The sequence below is a fragment of the Pleurodeles waltl genome, chromosome 6 (assembly GCF_031143425.1).
Source record: "Pleurodeles waltl isolate 20211129_DDA chromosome 6, aPleWal1.hap1.20221129, whole genome shotgun sequence".
NCBI lineage: Eukaryota > Metazoa > Chordata > Amphibia > Caudata > Salamandridae > Pleurodeles > Pleurodeles waltl.
The window spans coordinates 1,066,911,939-1,066,932,420 of NC_090445.1; the positions used below are offsets into that span (position 1 = coordinate 1,066,911,939).

General features: G+C 47.3%; 1 protein-coding gene across 7 annotated transcripts in view; it reads left to right on the top strand.

Moving 5' to 3' along the window:
- The window catches only part of HSPG2 (heparan sulfate proteoglycan 2), a 933,800-nt gene that overhangs the window by 585,588 nt on the left and 327,730 nt on the right, over positions 1 to 20,482 (top strand). For all 7 annotated transcript variants that reach the window (XM_069240056.1, XM_069240057.1, XM_069240060.1 and 4 more), the window contains one exon: positions 4,001 to 4,152. In XM_069240056.1, coding sequence (XP_069096157.1) covers positions 4,001 to 4,152 — 152 coding nt within the window. The remainder of the gene's footprint in view (positions 1 to 4,000; positions 4,153 to 20,482) is intronic.

Consider the following 20,482-nt stretch of genomic DNA (forward strand, 5'->3'; position numbering starts at 1 on the left):
CTGGAGGAGGTAAGCAAAGTACAGTTTTTGAGGTAAGTAACAAACTTACAGGTTCAGTCTCCGAGGCATAGCTAGCCCACCATTGGGGGTTCAAGATAACCCCAAACACCCAGCAACACAGGGCCGGTAAGGTGCAGAGGTAAAACAGGAGCCAAAATAACGTGGGCCCCCATGGAGACAGGGGGTACTCTGGTTCCGGGCTGCTCAGTGTTGTCGGAGGGCAGACCAGGGGGGTTTAGAGAAGCACTGGAGGGGCCCCAAGTAGGCACCAAACATGCACCCTCAGCGACACTGGGGCGGCCCGGTTCCAGGTGCAAACAGGACGTCGAGTTCCCAATGGAACCTGATGGGTGGACTCGCGGATTACTTCGGCGCTGCAGGCAGGGCACAGGGGGGCTTCTTGGGCAAGCCACCGACTGGTCAGGGAGGAGGGCCGCCTGCTGGTCACTGCTGCACCGCTCTCTGAAGTCTGGGGGCTGTGGGTGCAGTGCTTCTCCAGGTGCTGAATATCATCGTCCTAGGCATTCACGGTCAAGGGGATCCTCTGGATTCCCTCTGCAGGCGTCGTCGTGGAGGTGTGGAGAGGTCAGCCCAGGGTGGAACTTGGTCTGAATCGCGTGGGGGGGGTCCTCTCTGACTGGTTAGTTCCTCTGGACACAGGCCAGGGGCGTTGGGTGCAGAGTAGTTTTGGACTCACGCTTCTGGAGTGAGGTGGGAGTCCCTTTAAAGATGGTTGCTTTTTCTTCTTGTTGGACAGATCCGCTGGAGTTTCTTGGTCCTCTGTGATGCAGGCAGTCCCATGGAGGCTTTTTCTGGGGTCGCTAGTTCTGCAGAATTCGTTGCTTCTTCTTTTGCACCCTTTTTGAAGCAGGAGTCGGGCTGGTAGGGCTGGGGCCAGTCAGTTGTTGTCTCTGTACTTTCTCTGTGGGTTTTCAGCTTAGTAGTCCTTCTTTCTTGAGGTCATCAGGAATCTGACTAGCTTGGTTCAGGGAGCCCATAAATGCAAGATTTAGGGGGCGTTTTAGGGGTCAGAGGGCAGTAGCCAATGGCAACATTCCCTGAGGGTGGTTACACCCTCCTTGCGCTCACTCCCTTTGGAGAGGGGAGCACATTCCTATACCTATTGGCCCTGATCCTCCAAACCAAGATGGAGGATTCTGCAATTGGGGGGGGCACTTCAGCTCTGGAGACCTTAGGGGTGGTCCTGGCTGAGGTGGTGATTCCTCCTTGTTTTTCCTAATTATCCCTATGGACTTGCTGCCAAAAGTGGGGGCTGTGTCTGGGGGCTGGGCATCTCCACTAGCTGGAGCGCCCTGGGCCATTGTAACACAAAGCCTGAGCCTTTGAGGATCACAGCTAGGTGTTACAGTTCCTGCAGGGGGAGGTGTGAAGCACCTCCACCCAGTGAAGGCTTTGTTTTCATCCTCAGAGAGCACAAAGGTTTAACCCCCATGGGGTCAGAACCTCGGCTCTCAGTGGCAGGCTGGCACAGATCAGTCAGTCCTGCACTGGAGGATTAGGTAAAATACATGGGGCATCTCTAAGATGCCCTCTGTGTGCATTTTTTATTAAATCCAACACTGACATCAGTGTAGGTTTATTATTCTGAGAAGTTTAATACCAAACTGTCCAGTATTCAGTGTAGCCATTATGGAACTGTGGAGTTAATTTTGACAAACTCCCAGACCATATACTTAATATGGGTACACTGTACTTACAATGTCTAAGAATGGACGTAGACACTGTAGGGGCATAGTACTCGTGCAGCTATGCCATCACCTGTGATAAAGTGAACCCTGCCTTAGGGCTGTAAGGCCTGATAGAGGGGTGACTTACCTATGCCATAGGCAGTGGGTTGTGGGCATGGCACCCTGAGGTGTGCATGTGATAGGTCAGGGTCCCTTAGGGTGGCACAACACATGCTGCAGCCCTTCGGGACCTTCCCTGGTCACGGGGCCCTTGGTACCTCTGGTACCTTTTTACAAGGCACTTATCTGTATGCCAGAGGTGTGCCAATTGTGGAAACAATGGTACATTTTAAAGAAAAGAACACTGGTGCTGGGGCCTGGTGAGCAGGATCCCAGCACACTCAAGTCAAGTCAGCATCAAAATCAGGCAAAATGTGGGGCGGATGGGGGAGGGGGAGGGTAACTGCAACAAAGGCCATTTTCCTACACCTACTATAACTGCTGGTGAGCTCACTGACCGGTTCTGGCCAGCTTGCTTATAAACACATGAGAATCTGACCTTCTGGGGGGGAGCTCCACTCTCAAGAGGTCTGAAACAAAAGCCTGTCCGGGTTTGGGTGTTGACCACCCCTTCCCACAACGATGATCTGCTTTCCAGGTCTAGAGCTTCACCGCATTTGGTAAGCAGATTTGGCCTTCCTTAGAGGAAGATGGAAGATGACAACTCCCCTGCCTCAGGGCCCATCTGGTGGAATTTAGGAATTCTGGACAGGCTGATGCTCACTCCCCACAGGAAGTGGTAATCGAGGGGGTGAAGTGACCCCTAAGGGTAAACAGCCCGTTGGCTGCTACCTTGCACTCCCTTTAACACCCCCTAAAATGTGTATTTAGGTGACCCCCTGATCCTCAGATCTTCGATGGACACAAAAGGAGACGTGGATGAGACGCCTGCTGAACCTGAGATGCGAGGGGCATGACTGACTTGGCGCCATCCCTGCCGGCTGCCTGCTGCACCTGACCCTCGAAGAGCAACTAACCTGCCCTGCCACTGCAGCCTCCAAGAAACTGGGAGAGCTGCCAGTGCTCTGCAAATTGCCAAGAAGAACTCCCTTGGAGTGGAGGAGCTGCTCCCCTGCATCTGCAGGCATCCAAGAACCGCTGAAGATGCCTCTGGACTGCCAAAACCACCACCGGAAAGCACCACTGCACCTGAGCCACCCAGCCATGTTGAAGTGGGGCAATGGTGCCAGCCTGGTCCCTTACATCTCCAGAAACAGTCCTTTGTGGGTTTCCCCACTGCAGCCTTCATGCAGAAGCACGCAGCCTCTTTGTGAACCTCCCCCCTAACCACCTCCGGTGATGCTAACCCCGATGGTCCACTGAACCTCTGTACCCAGACACCCCGGGATGAGAAGAAGAGGACCACTGGTGTCACCGCATTCCCCAGGCTCATGAGACTTGAGCCCACTTGTGTGTACGCTCAGACTGGTCCCCCACCTGGCTTGCCCACTACTCACCTCAGTCTCAGGTGATTGGTCTTGTAAGTCGTCGTACTCTATCTGGATTACCGCCTTTGTTTTCCTCAGTAGGCTTGCATTGCAGTTTCCTGAGAAATGCACTGTCTACTTTTATAAACTCTAAAAAAAATATTAATAATTTGCTTGAAAAGTACTCACATGACTCCGGTGATCTTGGTATCAAATTTGATATAAAAGTATGTGTTATTTTTATAAATTGGTGTTGGTTTTCTTTGAGTGTGTGCCTTACATGCTTAGCACTACCCTCTTATATGCTTGACTGCTCGACCACACTCCACAAAAAGAGGTATCACAGAGGCACCAGTGACACCCCAAATGCTCTGAGTATTGCTTAGACTCTTTGCACAGTGTACCTCATTTTAGCCAGCTTCTTACAATTATAGTTTGTTTCTTTGTGGCAAAACAGAGAAGTTTGTCTGCCACCAATAAATAAGGGCTAAGAGGTGGTGTCTGCTTCCGCAGTTGCGTTAGTGCTTCACCTCTAGTGTGAAGCTGCTTGGTTCCTGTGATTTTGGTTCTTTCTCAGTGTACCAAGAGAGTCACAAAGGAAAATAGAGCCTGCATTAGCACCACTACAACGGACTCCATTTTGAACAACTGAAAACAAATGAGAATTATTTGATTCCTGTAGATGCTTTAGCATTTGGATGTGGAATCCTTTACTCATACTGCTTCATCAGTAATATGCATATGTCCCTCCCCCTTATAGAACTGACAGGTTCTACTCATGGATACCACGGTTATTTGTAACTTGTTCTTTATTTACTTTTACAGCCTCTGGCATCTCCCCCACCATCCGAATTGAGCCAGTGTCAAATGCCAATGCTGAAGGGCAAACTGTGGAGCTAAATTGTGTTGTCATTGGTCAGTTACAACCCACAGTTGTCTGGTATCGACCAGGCCGTTCCCTCTCCCCCAATCACCAGGTAAGTCAATGGGGGGTGGTCAAGGAAAGCTTATGTAATGTCCCCTCAAACTGGTGTAGTTAAAACGCAGGATGTCCGGATATTTAACCCCAAAAGGCAGACCTTTTTAGAAAGATGTATTCATCTCCATGGTGAGGATTATTGTAGATAACATTTTGACAGTTTCATGGCATTGTCTGCAAGTTAGCAAAATTATGAAATATTGCATCAAGAACACCCACTATTTACTAAACTCTCAACCCTTGTTGATAATGTACATTGTTATATTATTCATTAAAACACATATAAACATATATGCTGCTCAATGGTTTACATTATGCGAAATACACTACTGCATCTCCTTTAAGGTCTGCCAAATAGGTGTACATGGCTCCTTGGCCTTTAAAGTAAAGAACATCATATCATTGCTTCAATAGAATTGCTCTGAACCCTTACTTGGCTTTCTTTATACATCCTAAGCGTTAGGTGTCCACCTCCCACACTACGTTCTTAACCTCTGGTCTGGGGACACCTGGGGCGTTTGGGACACCTTCTCTGGGGGTCCCTTAATGCTTCGAAAATTAAATAATAACACGTATTTAAGTGTATATAAAGAAGCAACATTTACAAATTACATTTAACTTTCTGTAAATGTGGAGAAATTTGAAATGGGAGAATAATATTTTCAAGTTGATTTGTGGGACCCAGTGCCAGTGCACCAGACAGAATATAGTATGAACAATGAAGGGTCTCAATTAAATTTGGAAAAGCTCCAACCTTCCTATCTAAATTAAAATTTAGTTTCTTTTTATATTTGTTTTTTAATTAAAAAAATATTTAAACATTTGTGTATTTGTTTGTTGAATGCTTGCTTCTGTATTTTTTCTGTATTGTTTTGTGATTCAAATCGAAAATGCATAGGCTAGGGTCCTCGGCTTCCGGCAACAACTCATTGGGAGGTTCAGGATTCCAATAATGATTCAGTGGTGGGTCCTCGGGTTCCAGTAATGACTAAGTGGGCTCTACAGAAGTGAGAACGTTAAGAACCAATGTAATAGAGCATCATTCTAAAAATTCCTATTGCATCTTAAACAACTTTCAATAGTCTCTGTTTCTTACATCATTGGCAAACACCAGTCAGCAACCATGATGCCTTTACCAGAGCCAATCTGATAGAGACGTCTATTTGCAAACTCCTTACCTTTGAATTTTCCCCAGGCGTCAGACTGGATCCGGAGATTTTCGTAAGCTGTACCCCTGCTCGCTATTAGGTGGTGTTGATCGATTCCACCTCCATCAGCATTGTCTGTGCCGGATATTATGTTGCACCTCCTATATTGGCACCACCCCGGCGAGCTGACATCAGTTATTTTCTTTCTGCACCCACAAGTGCTGATCCGGAGAGAAGTGCCCCTCAGTTGCTATTTGACTGGCTTTTTTTTTTTCAACATTTTCTCAAGTGTTCTTCTCCAGGTGTGTTGAGGAATGTCATCTAGAAAGACAGGCTTCAAGCCCTGTGGATTCTGTCATCAGGCGATGGATCTGCACCTTGTGTGTCTTAGGTGCCTGAGCGGGACCACGACCCAAAGTCATGCTTTGAGTGTCGGGCCATGCATGCAAAGGGTTTGAGGGTGTGGTCCCTAAAGCTGATGGTAGCCGGACACTAGACTCCGCCCAAGTCGAGATCTTGGTTGAGAAGAGGGTTCCGGGATCGATCGGTTGCCGAGTCCTCCATCTACATCGTCCCACTACAAGTCCTCAGGGCTATTAGCTAAGTCGAGGCATAGGAAGTCATAAAGTGAAAGTGTTCTTCAATTTTCTCAGTTTCCTTCAGCCGACGAGGGAGCATCAACATTCTAGGCCTCGATCTGCACGGTTTGTGCCTGGGCTGACTCCGGACCTTCACGAGGTTCTGGGAACCAGAGTGACTCCTGCGCAACTTGGAGTTTTTTGAGGCCATGAGCCTTATTTTTGGGCAACTCAATAGCGCTTGAGTCCCTTTGGGCCCCACAGTGTCAGAAGGGGCCCCTTCAGGTTCCACCCTTGAGGCCTCGGCCTCAGCACTGAGGGGCACCCTAGGATCCAGTCCTGGTTCTGGACCGGCGTAGTGGAATGTCAGGGTGGTGCGACCGATGCTGTCCACCCCCGTGGGCACCACCATCCCCATTGTAATCACCAACACCGATTCAGACGCCAGCAGGAGACTTGCCTTATAGGTAGGATCCTGAGCCCTTTTCTTATGAAATAGGTTTCAGAGATAAATGGGAGGGGTTGTTGGACTCGAGAATACCAGCTTCATGAAGAACCGATGAACTGGCATACAGATATGGATGAAGGAAGCAGACTGGATACTTTTCCAGATACTGGCATGCCTTCTCCCCCTGCTGTAGCTATGGAGACTGGATCTTCTTACTCTATGATGGTGAGGAGGGAGGCAGAGGCTCTGGACCTTATGTTGCCCTCTGTGGCGGTCAGAACTAACCTCCTGACAGAGGTGCTACAACCGTGAACTTCCACCTCGGAACCCCTGCTCCCTTTCAATGAGGCCCTCACAGACATCCTACTTGGTACCTGGTCCAAACCTAGCACAGGGGTTCCTGTGAACAGGACAATTGCCTTTTGCTATCACCCCACACCTGGGGACCCACATTTTGTGATGCAACTCCTCACCCCTGAGAGCTTGGTTATCTAAGCGTCTACTACCCAGGGTGCCTTCCTGTGCTCACCCCGGATAGGGAATCCAAAAGGTTGGACTCACTTGGGAAGAAAATGTTTTCTTCCACCAGCCTTGCAATTCAGTCTGTGAACACTGCATGCCCTTTGGACAGTTATTCTCACAGGCTGTGTGATATGGTTGCACAAGTGGAGCCACAGGTCCTGGAGGAGGCCCAGGCAGTACTCTCAGGCTGTTGCTGATGGGAGAGATGCAGCAAAGTTTACAGTTCGTTGTGGACTAGACTCGACCGACTCACCTGGCTGAGGGTGTCTGGCTTTTCAGGAATGTCCAAGCTTTCTTGATGAACATGCCCTTTCATGCCACCCATTTCTGCTGAGACAAGGTGCACTCAGCGCTCAAGTGCTTCAAGGATTCTCAGGCTATGGCAAGGTCCTTGGGCCTTGAGGTGGCCCCTCGTCCCTCCAGTCTGCCGCTTACCCCTTTTGTGGCTACTGAAGAGGCCTCCATTCGTGTCCATTCAGATCCACCGACCTCGTGGATCAGGTGGCTAGAGGTCTGGACAGTCCACCGCCCCCCCCTTCTGCTTGAGCATCTATGTCTTCCTAGTCTAACTCTCTCCACCAATGGGCAGTTGGTAGCAGGATTCACTATCACCTGCTCCGCTGGCAATCCATAATGTCCGACATGTGGGTCTTGCAGTTAGTCTGAATTGACTACTGCCTCCCCTTGTAGTCTATCACTCCATCCATGCCACCATCCTGTGATCTCTTGTCCTTTCTCCGTGATGAAGTTAAGTCTGTTATGGCCAAGGGAGCCTTCAAGAGGATTCCTGTGCTGAAAGTAGGTTGTGGTTGCTATTCCCAATACTTTCTGGTCCGCAAAAAGGACAAGAACCTCCACCTTATCTTAAAAAGAATAAGTTATTCAATATGTTCACTCTGGCTCAGGTTCTATCTGCCTTGGACCCAGGAGACTGGATAGTAGCATTGGACTTGCAGGATGCTAATTTCAATATCCTTGTCCTACCCGCCCACAGACGTTAATTGCAATTCACGGTAGGCCACAAGCACTTTTACTGTGCTCCCCTTTTTGTTGACTACTCAGTGAAAACACTAGATGGTTGAATAAATGGCAGTGGAGTGCATGACTATGATGGGCTTTATAATTTGTTTATGAAGGAACACCTGTTAAGTAACTGCTTGTTGTTGCATCAACATCTGGTAGACCTAGGTCCAATTTCTCCCCAAGAATTCGTAAAGAAGGCAGACCATTGGGTCAAGACTAGGGTGACCAAGACTTCCACAGGGAGTGGCCAAAAGAAAGGGGTCACAAAACCTCCATACCATCCACAAACCAATTAACTTGTTGAGAGATTCAACAAGACATTTAAGGGCATGATCATGGGGCTACCTGAAAAACTCAAAAGGAGATGGGATGTCCTCCTGCTATGCTTGCTTTTCGCCTACAGAGAGGTGCTTCAGGAGGGAGTAGGGTTTTCCCCCTTTGAACATCTGTTTGACCATCCTGTAAGGAGACCGCTGGCACTTGTTAAAGAAGGCTGGGAGAGACCTCTCCAGGAGCCTAAACAAGAAATGGTGGACTATGTGCTTGGCCTCCGCTCTAGGATGGTAGAGTACATGGTAAAGGCATCCAAAAAACTTGCGGCCAACCAACAACTCCAGAAGTTGTAGTATGACCAAAAGGCTGCAATGGTTGAATTCCAGCCAAGGCAGAAAGTCTGGGTTCTGGAACCTGTGGCTCTCAGGGCACTTCAGGACAGATGGAGTGGCCCTTACCCAGTCCTAGAAGAGAAGAGTCAGGTCACTTACTTAGTGGACCTGGGCACCAGCAGGACACCCGAGAGGGTGATCCACGTAACTGCCGGAAACTCTACAATGATAGGGCAGACATAACCATGCTGATGGTTACTGATGAGGATCATGAAGCAGAGAGTGAACCGCTCTCTGACCTCCTCTCAACTGACCCTAAGGATGGGTCAGTAGATAGAGTTGTCTATTCAGGCACCCTTTCTGCCCAACAGCAAGCTGACTGCAGGCAAGCCCTACAGTAGTACCCTGAGCTCTTCTCTTTGATGGTGGAGGAGGTCAACCCCCAGTTCCTGACCCCATTTTTGGCAGCAGTACTTGCAGGAAAATTAAGTAAATTAGGAGGAGTGCCTACTTCATGCCAGCCTCACTGCTAGGGTGGATGACCTGAAGTGGACACTACTTTTTAAATTCCTCCAAAGGAGTTAGGCCAATAGGGCAAGGGCTATTCCACTTCCCAAAGGAAGTGGTCATAGGAGGGGTGTAGTCACCCTGAAGGTGGGCAGCCCATTGATTACTACCTGCCACTCCCTGTAACACCCCTAAATTCAGTATTTAGGGGCAGCCCTAAAATCTAGAACTCAGCTTCCTGACGACCTAAGAAGAGCCGGACTACAGACACCAACTGACTTGGCCCCAGCCCTACCGGCCTGTCTCCAGCCCTTCAAGAACCTGCAACAAAAGTCTACCAGTCCTGAAGCCAGAGACCTCCAAAGCCTTGGGAGGACTGCCTGTCTTAGACAAAGGACAAGATATCCTGTGGACAGCAAAACTTTCAAAGACAGCCAGTCAGTCAGTCAAAGTACTTTATTTCGATAAATAAATATCATAAAAAGGCATAAAAAAAAGAAAAAAAGTTCAATCAAATATTACAGACAATCAACAATTTATATTATCTACAATGTTCAAAAAGGGGGATCAGTAAAATTAAATATCCTAAAAACATCATTTAACGTAAAACATTAATATTCTCCCAGATTCGCAGAAATTACATTTCCTATAAAAAGTTAATTAATCACTCAATTCATTACAATAAAATAATCGGATTGATGGCGAACTTCTTTTTCTTAACCCTAACAGCTCCCACTAAAAAACTAGCAACATGGAACATGATCCTAGGGGTCTGTAATAACTGTAAGAACAAGAGGGCAGGTTTGACCTGTATAAACCCCTCCTCCTTTAAAATTGGGAACAAATATTTCTTTCTTAAGGCCACGTAATGGTCACAGAATAACAGAAAATGCATTGTATTCTGGATCGAAGAATTATCACAATTACACGGCGTTACTTTTTCCAGAGGAGACCAGGTTTGAAAATGGCCAAGAGTTAGATGGATCAGGTTAAACCGAAAGTGAGTAGAAACCGGTGAAAGGGTTGATTTACAATAGACAAATATAATTCAGGGCCCACATAAGTACTCAAAATGATACTGGCCCCCACCGATGGTTTCTCATATTCAACTTGTTCTCTTTCTAGACATAACAGATCTTTCATCATGCTTTTAATTAGTCCAATATCTTTAACAGTTATTGATTCCGGGGAATAAAAAAGATCCGCTCTCCCTAATCTAACAAGACAATTTTTGATATAAACTAGCCACGCTATTTTATTTACTTTATCCAGCTGCAGGCAATCTTTTAATATGGAGTGGTTGACCGGAATTTCTTGATTCAGCCAGATCTTTAGCCAGGCGAGAACGGGGGCCAGTTTGATCAAGTCTGAAATGTAGCCCACACCCAATTCAGTGTGGACAATGTGTGTGGAAGTAGACTGTGGCAGAGAGAGAACCGATCTTAGAAATTTATTTTCCGTGATCTGTATACTTTCCATAGAGCGATAGCCCCATATCGCACTTCCATACGTTGCTATTGCAAGGCATTTTGCTTCATAAATTTTTAGCAGACTAACAATTGGCCTCGCCCCGAGTTTGTTCATAAAACCCCGAAGAGCAGAGGACGACTTTGCAAGGGCAACATTTCTATTTTTTATCTGGGGGCCCCAGGAGCCTTTCTCATCGAAAGTGATCCCTAAGTATGGAAATATTGCTACTCTACACAATTCTTGCCTCCCACAAGTAAAAGTTTTGGGGAGTTTATTTTTATTACCCTTACCCATGATCATAATCTGGGACTTTTTAACGTTGATCTTTAAATCCAGGGAAGTCATAAAAACCTCAAAGGCGTCCAGTAATCGTTGAAGACCAACACCAGTACGAGAAAGCAGGACAGCATCGTCCGCGTATAGGAGGACCGGAATACCGAGTTCTCCTATCCGTGGGGTGTCCTGGGTAGCATCTTCTAGTGTAGATTGCAAGGCATTGATATAAATAGTAAAAAGAAGGGGAGCCAGAATGCACCCCTGCCTGACTCCCCTTTCTGAGTTAAAGTGGCTGGTGCATCGCCCCGCAGTAGTAACTCTAACAGAAGCTGTTAGGTCAGTATGTAAATCTACTAAGAGGTTAACAAGAGCCTTGTCCAGTCCCATGTCAAGTAAGATTTTCCATAATTTCGATCGATTTACAAGATCAAAAGCTGACGAGAGGTCCATGAACCCCAGATACATGGAACCCTCCTTTGCCTTTGTGTATTTCTCTATTAATAAATACAAATTCAAGCCTTGATCTATAGTACTCCTTTTAGGTCTAAAACAATACTGCACATCTGCTAGGACCCCTTTCTCTGTTAACCAATCGTTCAATTTATTTAAGATCACTCGACCTAAAATTTTCACTGAGGAATCAATCAATGAAATCGGCCTGTAACAAGATGGGTCTTGCCTATTACCCTTTTTAAACACTGGTATAATTATAGATTTCTTCCAGGAAGACGGAATTTTATCAAATGCAAGATTATTAAAAACCTTGCATAATACCTTAGACCAAAATTTTGGAAAACTTTTAAAAACATCCCCAGGTACCCCATCTGGGCCCGGGGCTTTGTTTTTTGTGGTTAGGTCTATAGCCCTTTCAACATCTGCAACTGAAAAAATAACAGCATCCTTGTCAGGGGAGATTTCCCCCACTTCATCTGCTAAAATTCCACCAGGAGGACCAATATTAGAATATATCTGACTAAAGTGTTTTATCCAGCCCTCATCTGGGATGTTTGCCTCTAAAGGAGTATTAGTTTCATCAGAAAAAAAGGGCTGATTTATTATTTTCCAGAATAAACCACTGTTTTTTAGGGTTACTGGATCCAAGAGTTGAGCCAAGGCGTTATCTTTCAGAGTCCTTTTCCTCTCTAGAATAGTTTTTTTTATACACTTTCCTAGCATTTACTATTTTTGATCGATTTTTAGGAATAGATTTTAGTGCCTTAAGTAGTACACCATGTGCTTTTGAGCATTCCTTATCAAACCATCTATTGCCCTCTAGCGCCTTCTGGCTAGATTTAGCCTGGAAACTACGATTAATTTCTAAGCAAATCTGATCAAATGCTACTGTAACCTCCTTAGGGTCTGGATTTTCCGCTAGACAAATAGAGATTTCATCCTCCACTTTGGATAAGACCTCCTGAAAAAAAGTTTCAGGGACTATTTTTGTCCACTTCAACCTTCGATTCTGGTCTTTGACTTTAAGGTTCAAGCCCCCACTCTCTGCGACTAGTTTGAGAGAAATCAGTTCAGTGTTCTTAAAAACAAGTACAACAGGATTATGATCACTAAAAACTGACACCTCAGTACAATAATTTAAAACACTATTTAACAAAAAAGAAGACAAATATAATCTATAATAGTACCATTTTCTTTGCCCTTAAACGTAGGGGACCTGCTATTCCCGTCTCCACAGCCAGACTCATATAAATTCCATTTAGCAAGGAAAAGCTCAAGATAATCCCCCTGCCTAGTATGTTCTGGATGAGCAGTTGAGGAAAAGGGAGGGCCTTCCTCATCCCTCCTAATACATGGTAGGGTACATGGATGTATGTTAAAGTCCCCTAGTAATATTAACTCAAAAGTATTAACATTTATACTATAGACTGACAAAAATGTATCCAAGTCATCCAGATTTTGACTGGTGCAATCATTAGCATGCGAATTATAAAAATTTATAAAAAGGACCTTACCCTTATCCTGGGTGGAAAGCTCAACAATTAGACAATTTACTGAGCCCGAGGGGCATTGAGTTAAGGTACCTTTCATATCCAGTTTGAAAAGGCTTAATAGTCCCCCCTTAGGCCTTCCTGCCACACTGTTTGTAGCTGGAATGCAAAAATGACAAAAGCCATCTAAGGAAAAGCTATTCGTTTGACCCCAAGTCTCTTGTAAAGCAATGACGTCAAAAGATTTTAGAGTCCTTTCCCATTCGGCTATCCCGGACTTGCTCTTTAAACCAGCAATGTTCCATGTAGCCATCTTGATGGACGATGCTGAAGACTGGGAAGAATTTCCCAAGGCATTTGGCAGTCAATCATTTTCCTCCATAGAAGATAAGGCAGCATACCGATTGTGAAGAGGTAAAGTGTTAACGGTCTGCCTGTAAGACAACTGATGACGACTTGGCTCCCCCCTAATTTGAGACCGGGACATATTCACAAATACATTCGGGGTACAGACATCCATACCTCTTCCGTTCTCATTTGAACATTGCCCTAGCACATACGACGAGCGACATTGAGTATTGGTCCCATGATTATAAAAGAAGCCAAGAGGTCTAGCATGAACCGCATTTTCTAGAGTTGGCAAAATTGCAGCTCTCAGAAGCACTGTTGCCACGTGTTGCGGGTGTTTAAAATTTATAATAATGCAGTCTCCACCACTATTTTTAGGGCCATTGCCAATCCAGCTAACTCTGCGGGTAAATAAAATGTCATTTGCAAGGGCACAAGGAAATCCACAGTTCTTATTCAGCCACGCAAGCGTCTTGTTTTTAGGAGCAGGATACGTTTCTACCCCAGAACCATTCAGGCACAGGTCAACCTCTGGGACATTTGTTAGAACCACAGTATATGGTGCACATTCTGGCGGGAGATTAATAGAATTATGTTGCCTAGTTATACTTCTTCTATCAATGACTGTCCCTCTTATAGTGTCCTGAGTACTCCTTTGTATTGATCGTGGTTGACTAAATGTGTTTTGTACACTAGCCAACCCTACTGGCAACATAGACAAGGATGAGGCGGTCGGCATACTTACAGTTGGTGGGGCCTGAACAGTAGCCCCCAAGCCTTCCACCCTATTACTGACTATAGAGTGTGTAACTGAGCCCACTGGGCGGTTATCCATAGAGCCTATTGAGTCTAAGTGGGTACTCAGTGGAACAGTGGACCGAGTCAAACAAGATTCTACAAGGCCTTCCAGTCTAGTAACCCTAAGAAGCACTAATTCTACCTTGGCCACCAGGGGACTAATCAGTACTTCCAGTTTAGATTCAAGAATTGTGACCAAAAGATCAATTTGACTTGAGTGCAGACTGTCCCCCTCAATAATATTGGTGGGCTCAGGGACATTTCCCCTATTGGTAGCTGTTGGGCCAGCTTTTTTTGGCTGCCGACCCCCTGCTTTCTTGACAGGCCCCTTCCTACAAGCACGTACCGCTCTCCTAATGGGAGATTGAATAAGAGGAGACCTTGTTGGTAATGTCCAATCCTGTACTTGGATAGGTTCGGAACAACAAACCTGCTCTACCACAGAAACATCAATATTTAAATCGTTCTCATTGTTGGAGATAGTTGAGACGCTCTGAGACAGTGATATAGAGGGTGATATAGAGGGTAAGCACTGCCTTATGGGAGATGTTTCTGGACTGACCCTACTTAATGATGATCTCCTATCTTCGTTAATTTTACTAAATACTTTAAAAAGATAGTTATCCAGAGTCCTTGAGTCATTATTTGTAGCCATTTTAGAGGACCTCAGTTTGGACATGATGGGAACAGCGGAGTCGTTGATTATCTGAGTTTGCACGTACTCTTTCCAGTTCACCCTACAAATGTAAGGCTCCTTCCAATACTATGTTGTTTACACAATCTTTCCGTGAAACGCCCGCCAGTGTTCAGACAACACTGGATAGGGTCAGTGGTGTGTCAGGGTCACAGGGTTCCGACACTGCGCGGGACTCGAGTCCGGCTCCCGTCTCCCCTTCCACAGTCTGCAGCTCTGACCTCGCCTCTTCCCGTGGTCTCACCTCGTGTCCGCTTCCCCCGGGATCTCAGGAGCCGCTTGTGCCGGTTGTGCCGGAGCCTGGAGCCTGGCAGTAGAGGCACAAGCTGCGGCTCTCCGCGGCGGCGTGTACTGCTCGTTGGCCGGCTGGGTGCTAGCGCTCCCCCCTGGCGCGCTTTAGTTGTCCTGTGTATAGTAGCTCCTGAGATGTTCCTGCTCTTGATATCCCAACAGAGGCTGGAGGCCAGTCCCGAAGTTCCCAAAAAGACACTGCTGGCCGGGTCAGGAAGGACGATGGTTCTCCGTTCCAGTAAATATTTTGCTTTTCTTTTGTGAGCTGGGGTCCTCAGAGAGCAAGTGAAAGGGGGGGGGGCCCAGCCCAGCCTCTTCCGGGCAATGACGGGCAAGGACGGGCGGGAGCGCGAGTTGAATTTAAAGGGCTCCTGCCCTTCAGAGCAGCAGCAGCAGAGTGGTTCCCCCGGTCTCTGAAAACGCGCTTCCTGCGCGGCGGGAGCGCGAGTTGAATTTAAAGGGCTCCTGCCCTTCAGAGCAGCAGCAGCAGCAGAGTGGTTCCCCCGGTCTCTGAAAACGCGCTTCAAAGAGAAAGCCCGCGACCCTGAAGAACCGCAAAACCGCATCCGAACCCACGTCTGCACACAACGCCCATGGCTCAAGTTCAAGTGGCCCACTGCTTCTGTGAAGGTTCCCCAGCGATCTTGAGCCTGAGTTGACCGTGGGTTGACCCTTATTGGACTCCACCTCCAAGTCTCTGCAGCCTCAATCTGAAGACTCCTCCTGGCTGTGACCGACCGGTAAGCTGATTTCTGACGCCAAAAGACAGCCTTGCATCCGGAGCTGGACCGACTGTGTCCCTGAGTCCTCCAACATTAGAAATTACCTGGGCAGCTGGGAGTTTCCCTCATCCAACTTCCTGGCCTTAACCTGCAGCCTTTTTCCAAAACCGATCTCCCCCTTTGGTTAACACTGGGAGCCCAACCCTATATTGACACTTTGCACTGAGCCGCCCTGTGCCTCTGAAGGTCTTAGTCTGCTGCCTTGTGCCCCCCCCCCTGTACTTACCTCAGCTCCAAGAGAAAGACCCCTATCCTGGCTCTGCTCACCTGGGAGCAGCACATCTTTGGTTACCCCCGTCTCCGTAGATTAACATGGAACGCCTGAGGCTGTGTTGCACTCTGCACTCGGCCCCCATGTGATGCTGAGGGTGTAAGTTTGGTGCTGCCCTGTCACCCCACCGGAGATCAACCTCTGATGCTGCTTTTACTCACCTGTGAGCAGTGCTTGTATGGCCCCCATGCCCCCAGTCACAATGGTTAACATTGGGCACCAACTCAGAATTCAACCTCTGCATCAGGACGCCCCTGTGGGTCCACTCTTGGAGCTGATCTGACCCTCACTTGGTGTTGACCTAAAGCCTCGAAGACTGGAACTGTAAGTTGTGTACTTAACTGCCTCCATAAGTTAACATTGGAGACTCTGAAAATTGCACCAAGGGTCGATTTATTTATTTATTTATTTTAACTGAAAAGTATTTTTATTTCAAAAACTGCTTACCGTATGATGAAGGTCTTTGGTTTAAAGCATATATAAAAGCAAATGATATTTTTCTAAATTGGTCTCGGATTTATTTCTTGAGCTGGTGTCATTTATTGCCTCTTTGAGTACGACAAATGCTTAACATGACTCTTTGATAAGCCTAACTGCTTGCCCCCCCCCCCAATCCTTCTGAAGAAGAGGCGAGATTCCACTGCCTAGACCCAAAAAAAAGCACTGGTGTTCTATCCTCATCATACAAAAGAGTTCCTGGTGAATGATCAACACTTTGTATACTTTGTAGGTTATGTGGGTGAATTGAAAGGTTGGGCAGTGCAGAAGTGGACCATCTCTAGATGGGTCGTACTCTGCATTAAGATATGCTACGCACCTGCCAAAAAAGCAACCCCGGAGGGTTTGCATGCTCATTCTACCTGAGCTAAATCTGCAACCACTGCGTTAGCACGCGGAGTTCCAGTCCTTGATATCTGTCAGGTGGCAACGTGGGCATCTCTGCACCTGTTTCACAAACATGACTGCCTGGACAATCTGGTCCGTAGGGATGAGCACTTTGCCTGTTCAGTCCTGCGGGACTTTCTAGTATGGACTTGGTTCACAGCCCCACCTGTGAGGATAGTGTTGCTTTGGTATCTGTTCAAAGGTAAGGAATCTGCAACTAGAAGTCTCTATCAGATGAACATGTTACTTACCTTCAGTAACCCCTTATCTGATAGACACATTCCGGTTGCAGATTCCTTACTTACCCACTCATCCTCCCAGCTATGCAAACTGATTTCTAGGGGCAGGGATTCCCCTTTCAGGGCCTTAGTTTTGATGCACCAGTAGTCAGTTTCTTTATGGCTCTGTGGTTCTGGTGTGAAAAGTCGTGAAAAGAAACTGACGCCTGTGCGCCGGAGAGGCACCCTTATAGGAACCACACTGTTATACCGGGTGCAGATTATGCAGATGTTGGACGCGGAGCCAATTGACACCACCTAACAGTGTGCAGGGATACTGCTCAGGAAAATCTCCAGATCCAGTCAGATGCCAGGAGAAAATTCAAAGGTAAGGAATCTGTAACTAGAATTTGACTCTGTAGGAAAGTAGCATCTTTCTGACATAGTTACCCCAACTTTTTGCCTGATGTCAGTGTGTTTTGACTGTAGTACACTGGAATCCTGCTTACCAGGACCCCAGTGTCTTTGCTCTCTCCTCTAAATTTGGTTACTGGTAAACCTTTTACACCCACAATTGGCATACTGGTGCACCCCTGTAAGTCCCTAGTGTATGGTACTTAGGTAGCCAGGGCAGGGTACACCGGGATCGCCGCATGTATTGTGCCACCCGTGGGAGCCCATGCAAACTGTCCATAAGTGTCAGGGTACCCCTGCATGAGCAGGGTATCCCTGCAAAACACAGACTCAATTTCCTGGACTTTAAAAGTGCGGGGAAGCCATCTTAAGGTATGTAGTGGATACTGGTCAACACAAATGGTCCAACTACATACTGACTTCTCCGAACCTAGGCATGTTTGGTATCAAACATGTTGGAATCATGCAGCTACACTGATTTCTCTGCTAGTTGCATGATCCCCTGTACTCTGGGGGTTTCTTAGAGGATCTCACAGTTCTGCCTGTGCAGCCTCATTGGCTACACTGCTGACCCCATACACTGTTCTGCCGTCATGCTGGATAAGCTGGAATTAAGCAACAGAAGGCAGAACAAAGCATTTCCTGCAAGGGAGAGGTGTCACCACTTCTCCCTTTGTATTAGGTGTCTATGGGCTGGGGTGGGGTGGCGTCGAGTGCCACCATACTGCTTTGAAGGGCACATTTGGTGACCTCCTTGTATAATCCGGTTTCCACCAGTTCAGGAACCCCCAGTTCTCACTCTTGTGCAAAACCACACAAAGGACAGGGGGGTGACCACCCCCCTGTCCAGCTCTTCCCCTAGGGAGCTGCACAGAGCTCTGCCAGGTGACCACTTGATTCTGCCATCTTGAAAATAAAATATGTAGAGGCCCTTGGGAGCATCTGACTGGTTAGGCCAGGTAGATGAAGTCCCTGACCCCTCTGATAGGTGGGTCACTTCAGAGAGTGACCAAACCCCCTTTTAGGGTTACTTAAAGGCTCCCCTGAGGGTGGGTGCTCAGATTCGTTCAGCAAGACTCTACAAGGAACTCTCTGCAAGATATCTTCTGCTCCTGGCCTCTGGAAACGCTGCTGGTCTGCTTTGGAACCAAAACAAGTCTGCTTCTGGTGGGAAGGCTCCCATTGCAACATTGTGCAACATTGTTTCTCCAGATCCTGCAAGAATTCTGCAACATCCAAGGCTGTGCATCCTCCAGGGTCATAAGGACTCTGTTTGCGCCTGGAAGCACAAAGGAATCTCCCTTAGAGTGAAGGAGTCACTCCCTTGTATCTCCAGGCCCCTCATGATGACAACGACCTGCTGGTGGATCCTGCTCTCCCATGGACAATTTGAAGGCTCTGCTTACAGGTAGTGGTTCTGTGACCTCCTCTGGCCCTGCCTATCTTCTGACAAACTTGGAAGACAGTGGGCCTCTGCTCCTTCCACTGGACTGGAACCCCTGTTCACTGGGACTGTTAATCTTGCCAAGGCTTGTTGGCTCTTCCTCCAAGAGATCTTCGAGGACTGGGAAGCTCCAGCACTCTGCAGTCTGAAGATCATGCGCTCTTCTCAACTCCTGCAATGTGAGACTTCTGTTTTGGTGTGCTGCTGAGGCCTCCTTGTGACTCTCCTGTGGGTCACTCATGGAGGCTCCAATAGCTTCTGCTGGCCTCCCTGTGTGCTGAGGGCTAGCCATGAGTCCCCCTCAAAGGTAGAGTCTCCTGGACCTTTCTTGTCCCCCAAAAACTTGCAAATCCATATTCAGGTCCTGCTTGCTTTTGCCAGTGCTTGTTGGTGGCCTCGCCGATCACTGATACTACTGCAAACCAGCGACTGACCTGGAACAGCTCGTAGGTGGCTCCTAGGATCTTCTGCAGATCGTGGACCCCGCAGCCAGACTCCTTCCTTCACCACCTGCAGGAACTTCACCTCTAGGAGGGTAGACATTGCCACATTCACCACCTGGACACCTCCGAGGGTGCTGGACTCTCTCCCCTTCCACTTCAGGTCTCCTACATCTGGAATCCATCCTGGGGTTCCACCAGTGTGATCCACAGGTTGTAACAGCAGCTGGACAGCCAAGGCCTCCATTTTCTTCAGCAAGGGTTTCCGACATCCTTTCACCCCTAGCCATCCGGGTCCCCTGGTCTAGGTACTCTCTCCTTGGTATCCTTGGGTGGGAACACTCTTCAGTCTTCCTCCTGTCTTTGGGTTTCCTCTGGGTCCACTGGGAAGAGTCCTGAAACTCACAAATTACAACTGCGTCTTCCCTTTGTTAGTCTATTGGACGACCAGGTAGGTAACCACTCCGCACCCAGTCGCTGGGGCACTTGCTGTACTTACCTCTAACGTTTTCGTTCTTCCCCAGCCCCTAGCTAACTACCACACTTGCCTTGGTTGGGTTCACTGTTTCACATTCCACTTACTTAGTATATGGTTTGGCCCCCTCATAGGGCTCTAGACATTTTATGCTATTTCTGCTTGTTATTTGTTATATATGTTGTGTGTAGATATCTCCAAAGGAAGATATACCAATGCTAGTTTAGTAGTAGTTAGTGCTGTAAAAAAGAATCCTTTATTTTTGCATCACTTGTGTGGTTCTTTCTTGTGTTATAGTTACTATTTACTATTGTGGAATTGCAAGACATTTATACTCCTGTATGAGCTTCAGCTGCTCACATCAGCTACCCCTAGGGAGCTTTAGTTCTCTGGACACCTAAACACTATCACTAGGGTTGCCTGGACTCAGTATAGGGTGCCACACTGTAGATGTACCATAAACTGAGCCAGCGTCTTAGTCTCTACCAGATTGTTCTTCAGTCTTCGATCATGCGATTAGGAGTTATGGACACACTCCTTCATTCCACCCACAGCTTCATTGTCTTTTGTCTGACTCATTTCGATGCCAAATCCCTCCATCATTAGCAGATAGTCCGGTGCAAACATCCTGGCCCTCTGGGAGAAACCATTTCTCCACGTGGTATCAAATTTCACATTAGGTACGCCCTAAAAAGTGAAACGCTCCTCCAGAGTGAGCATGTGGAGGCTCCTTGAATCCATCGGGGAC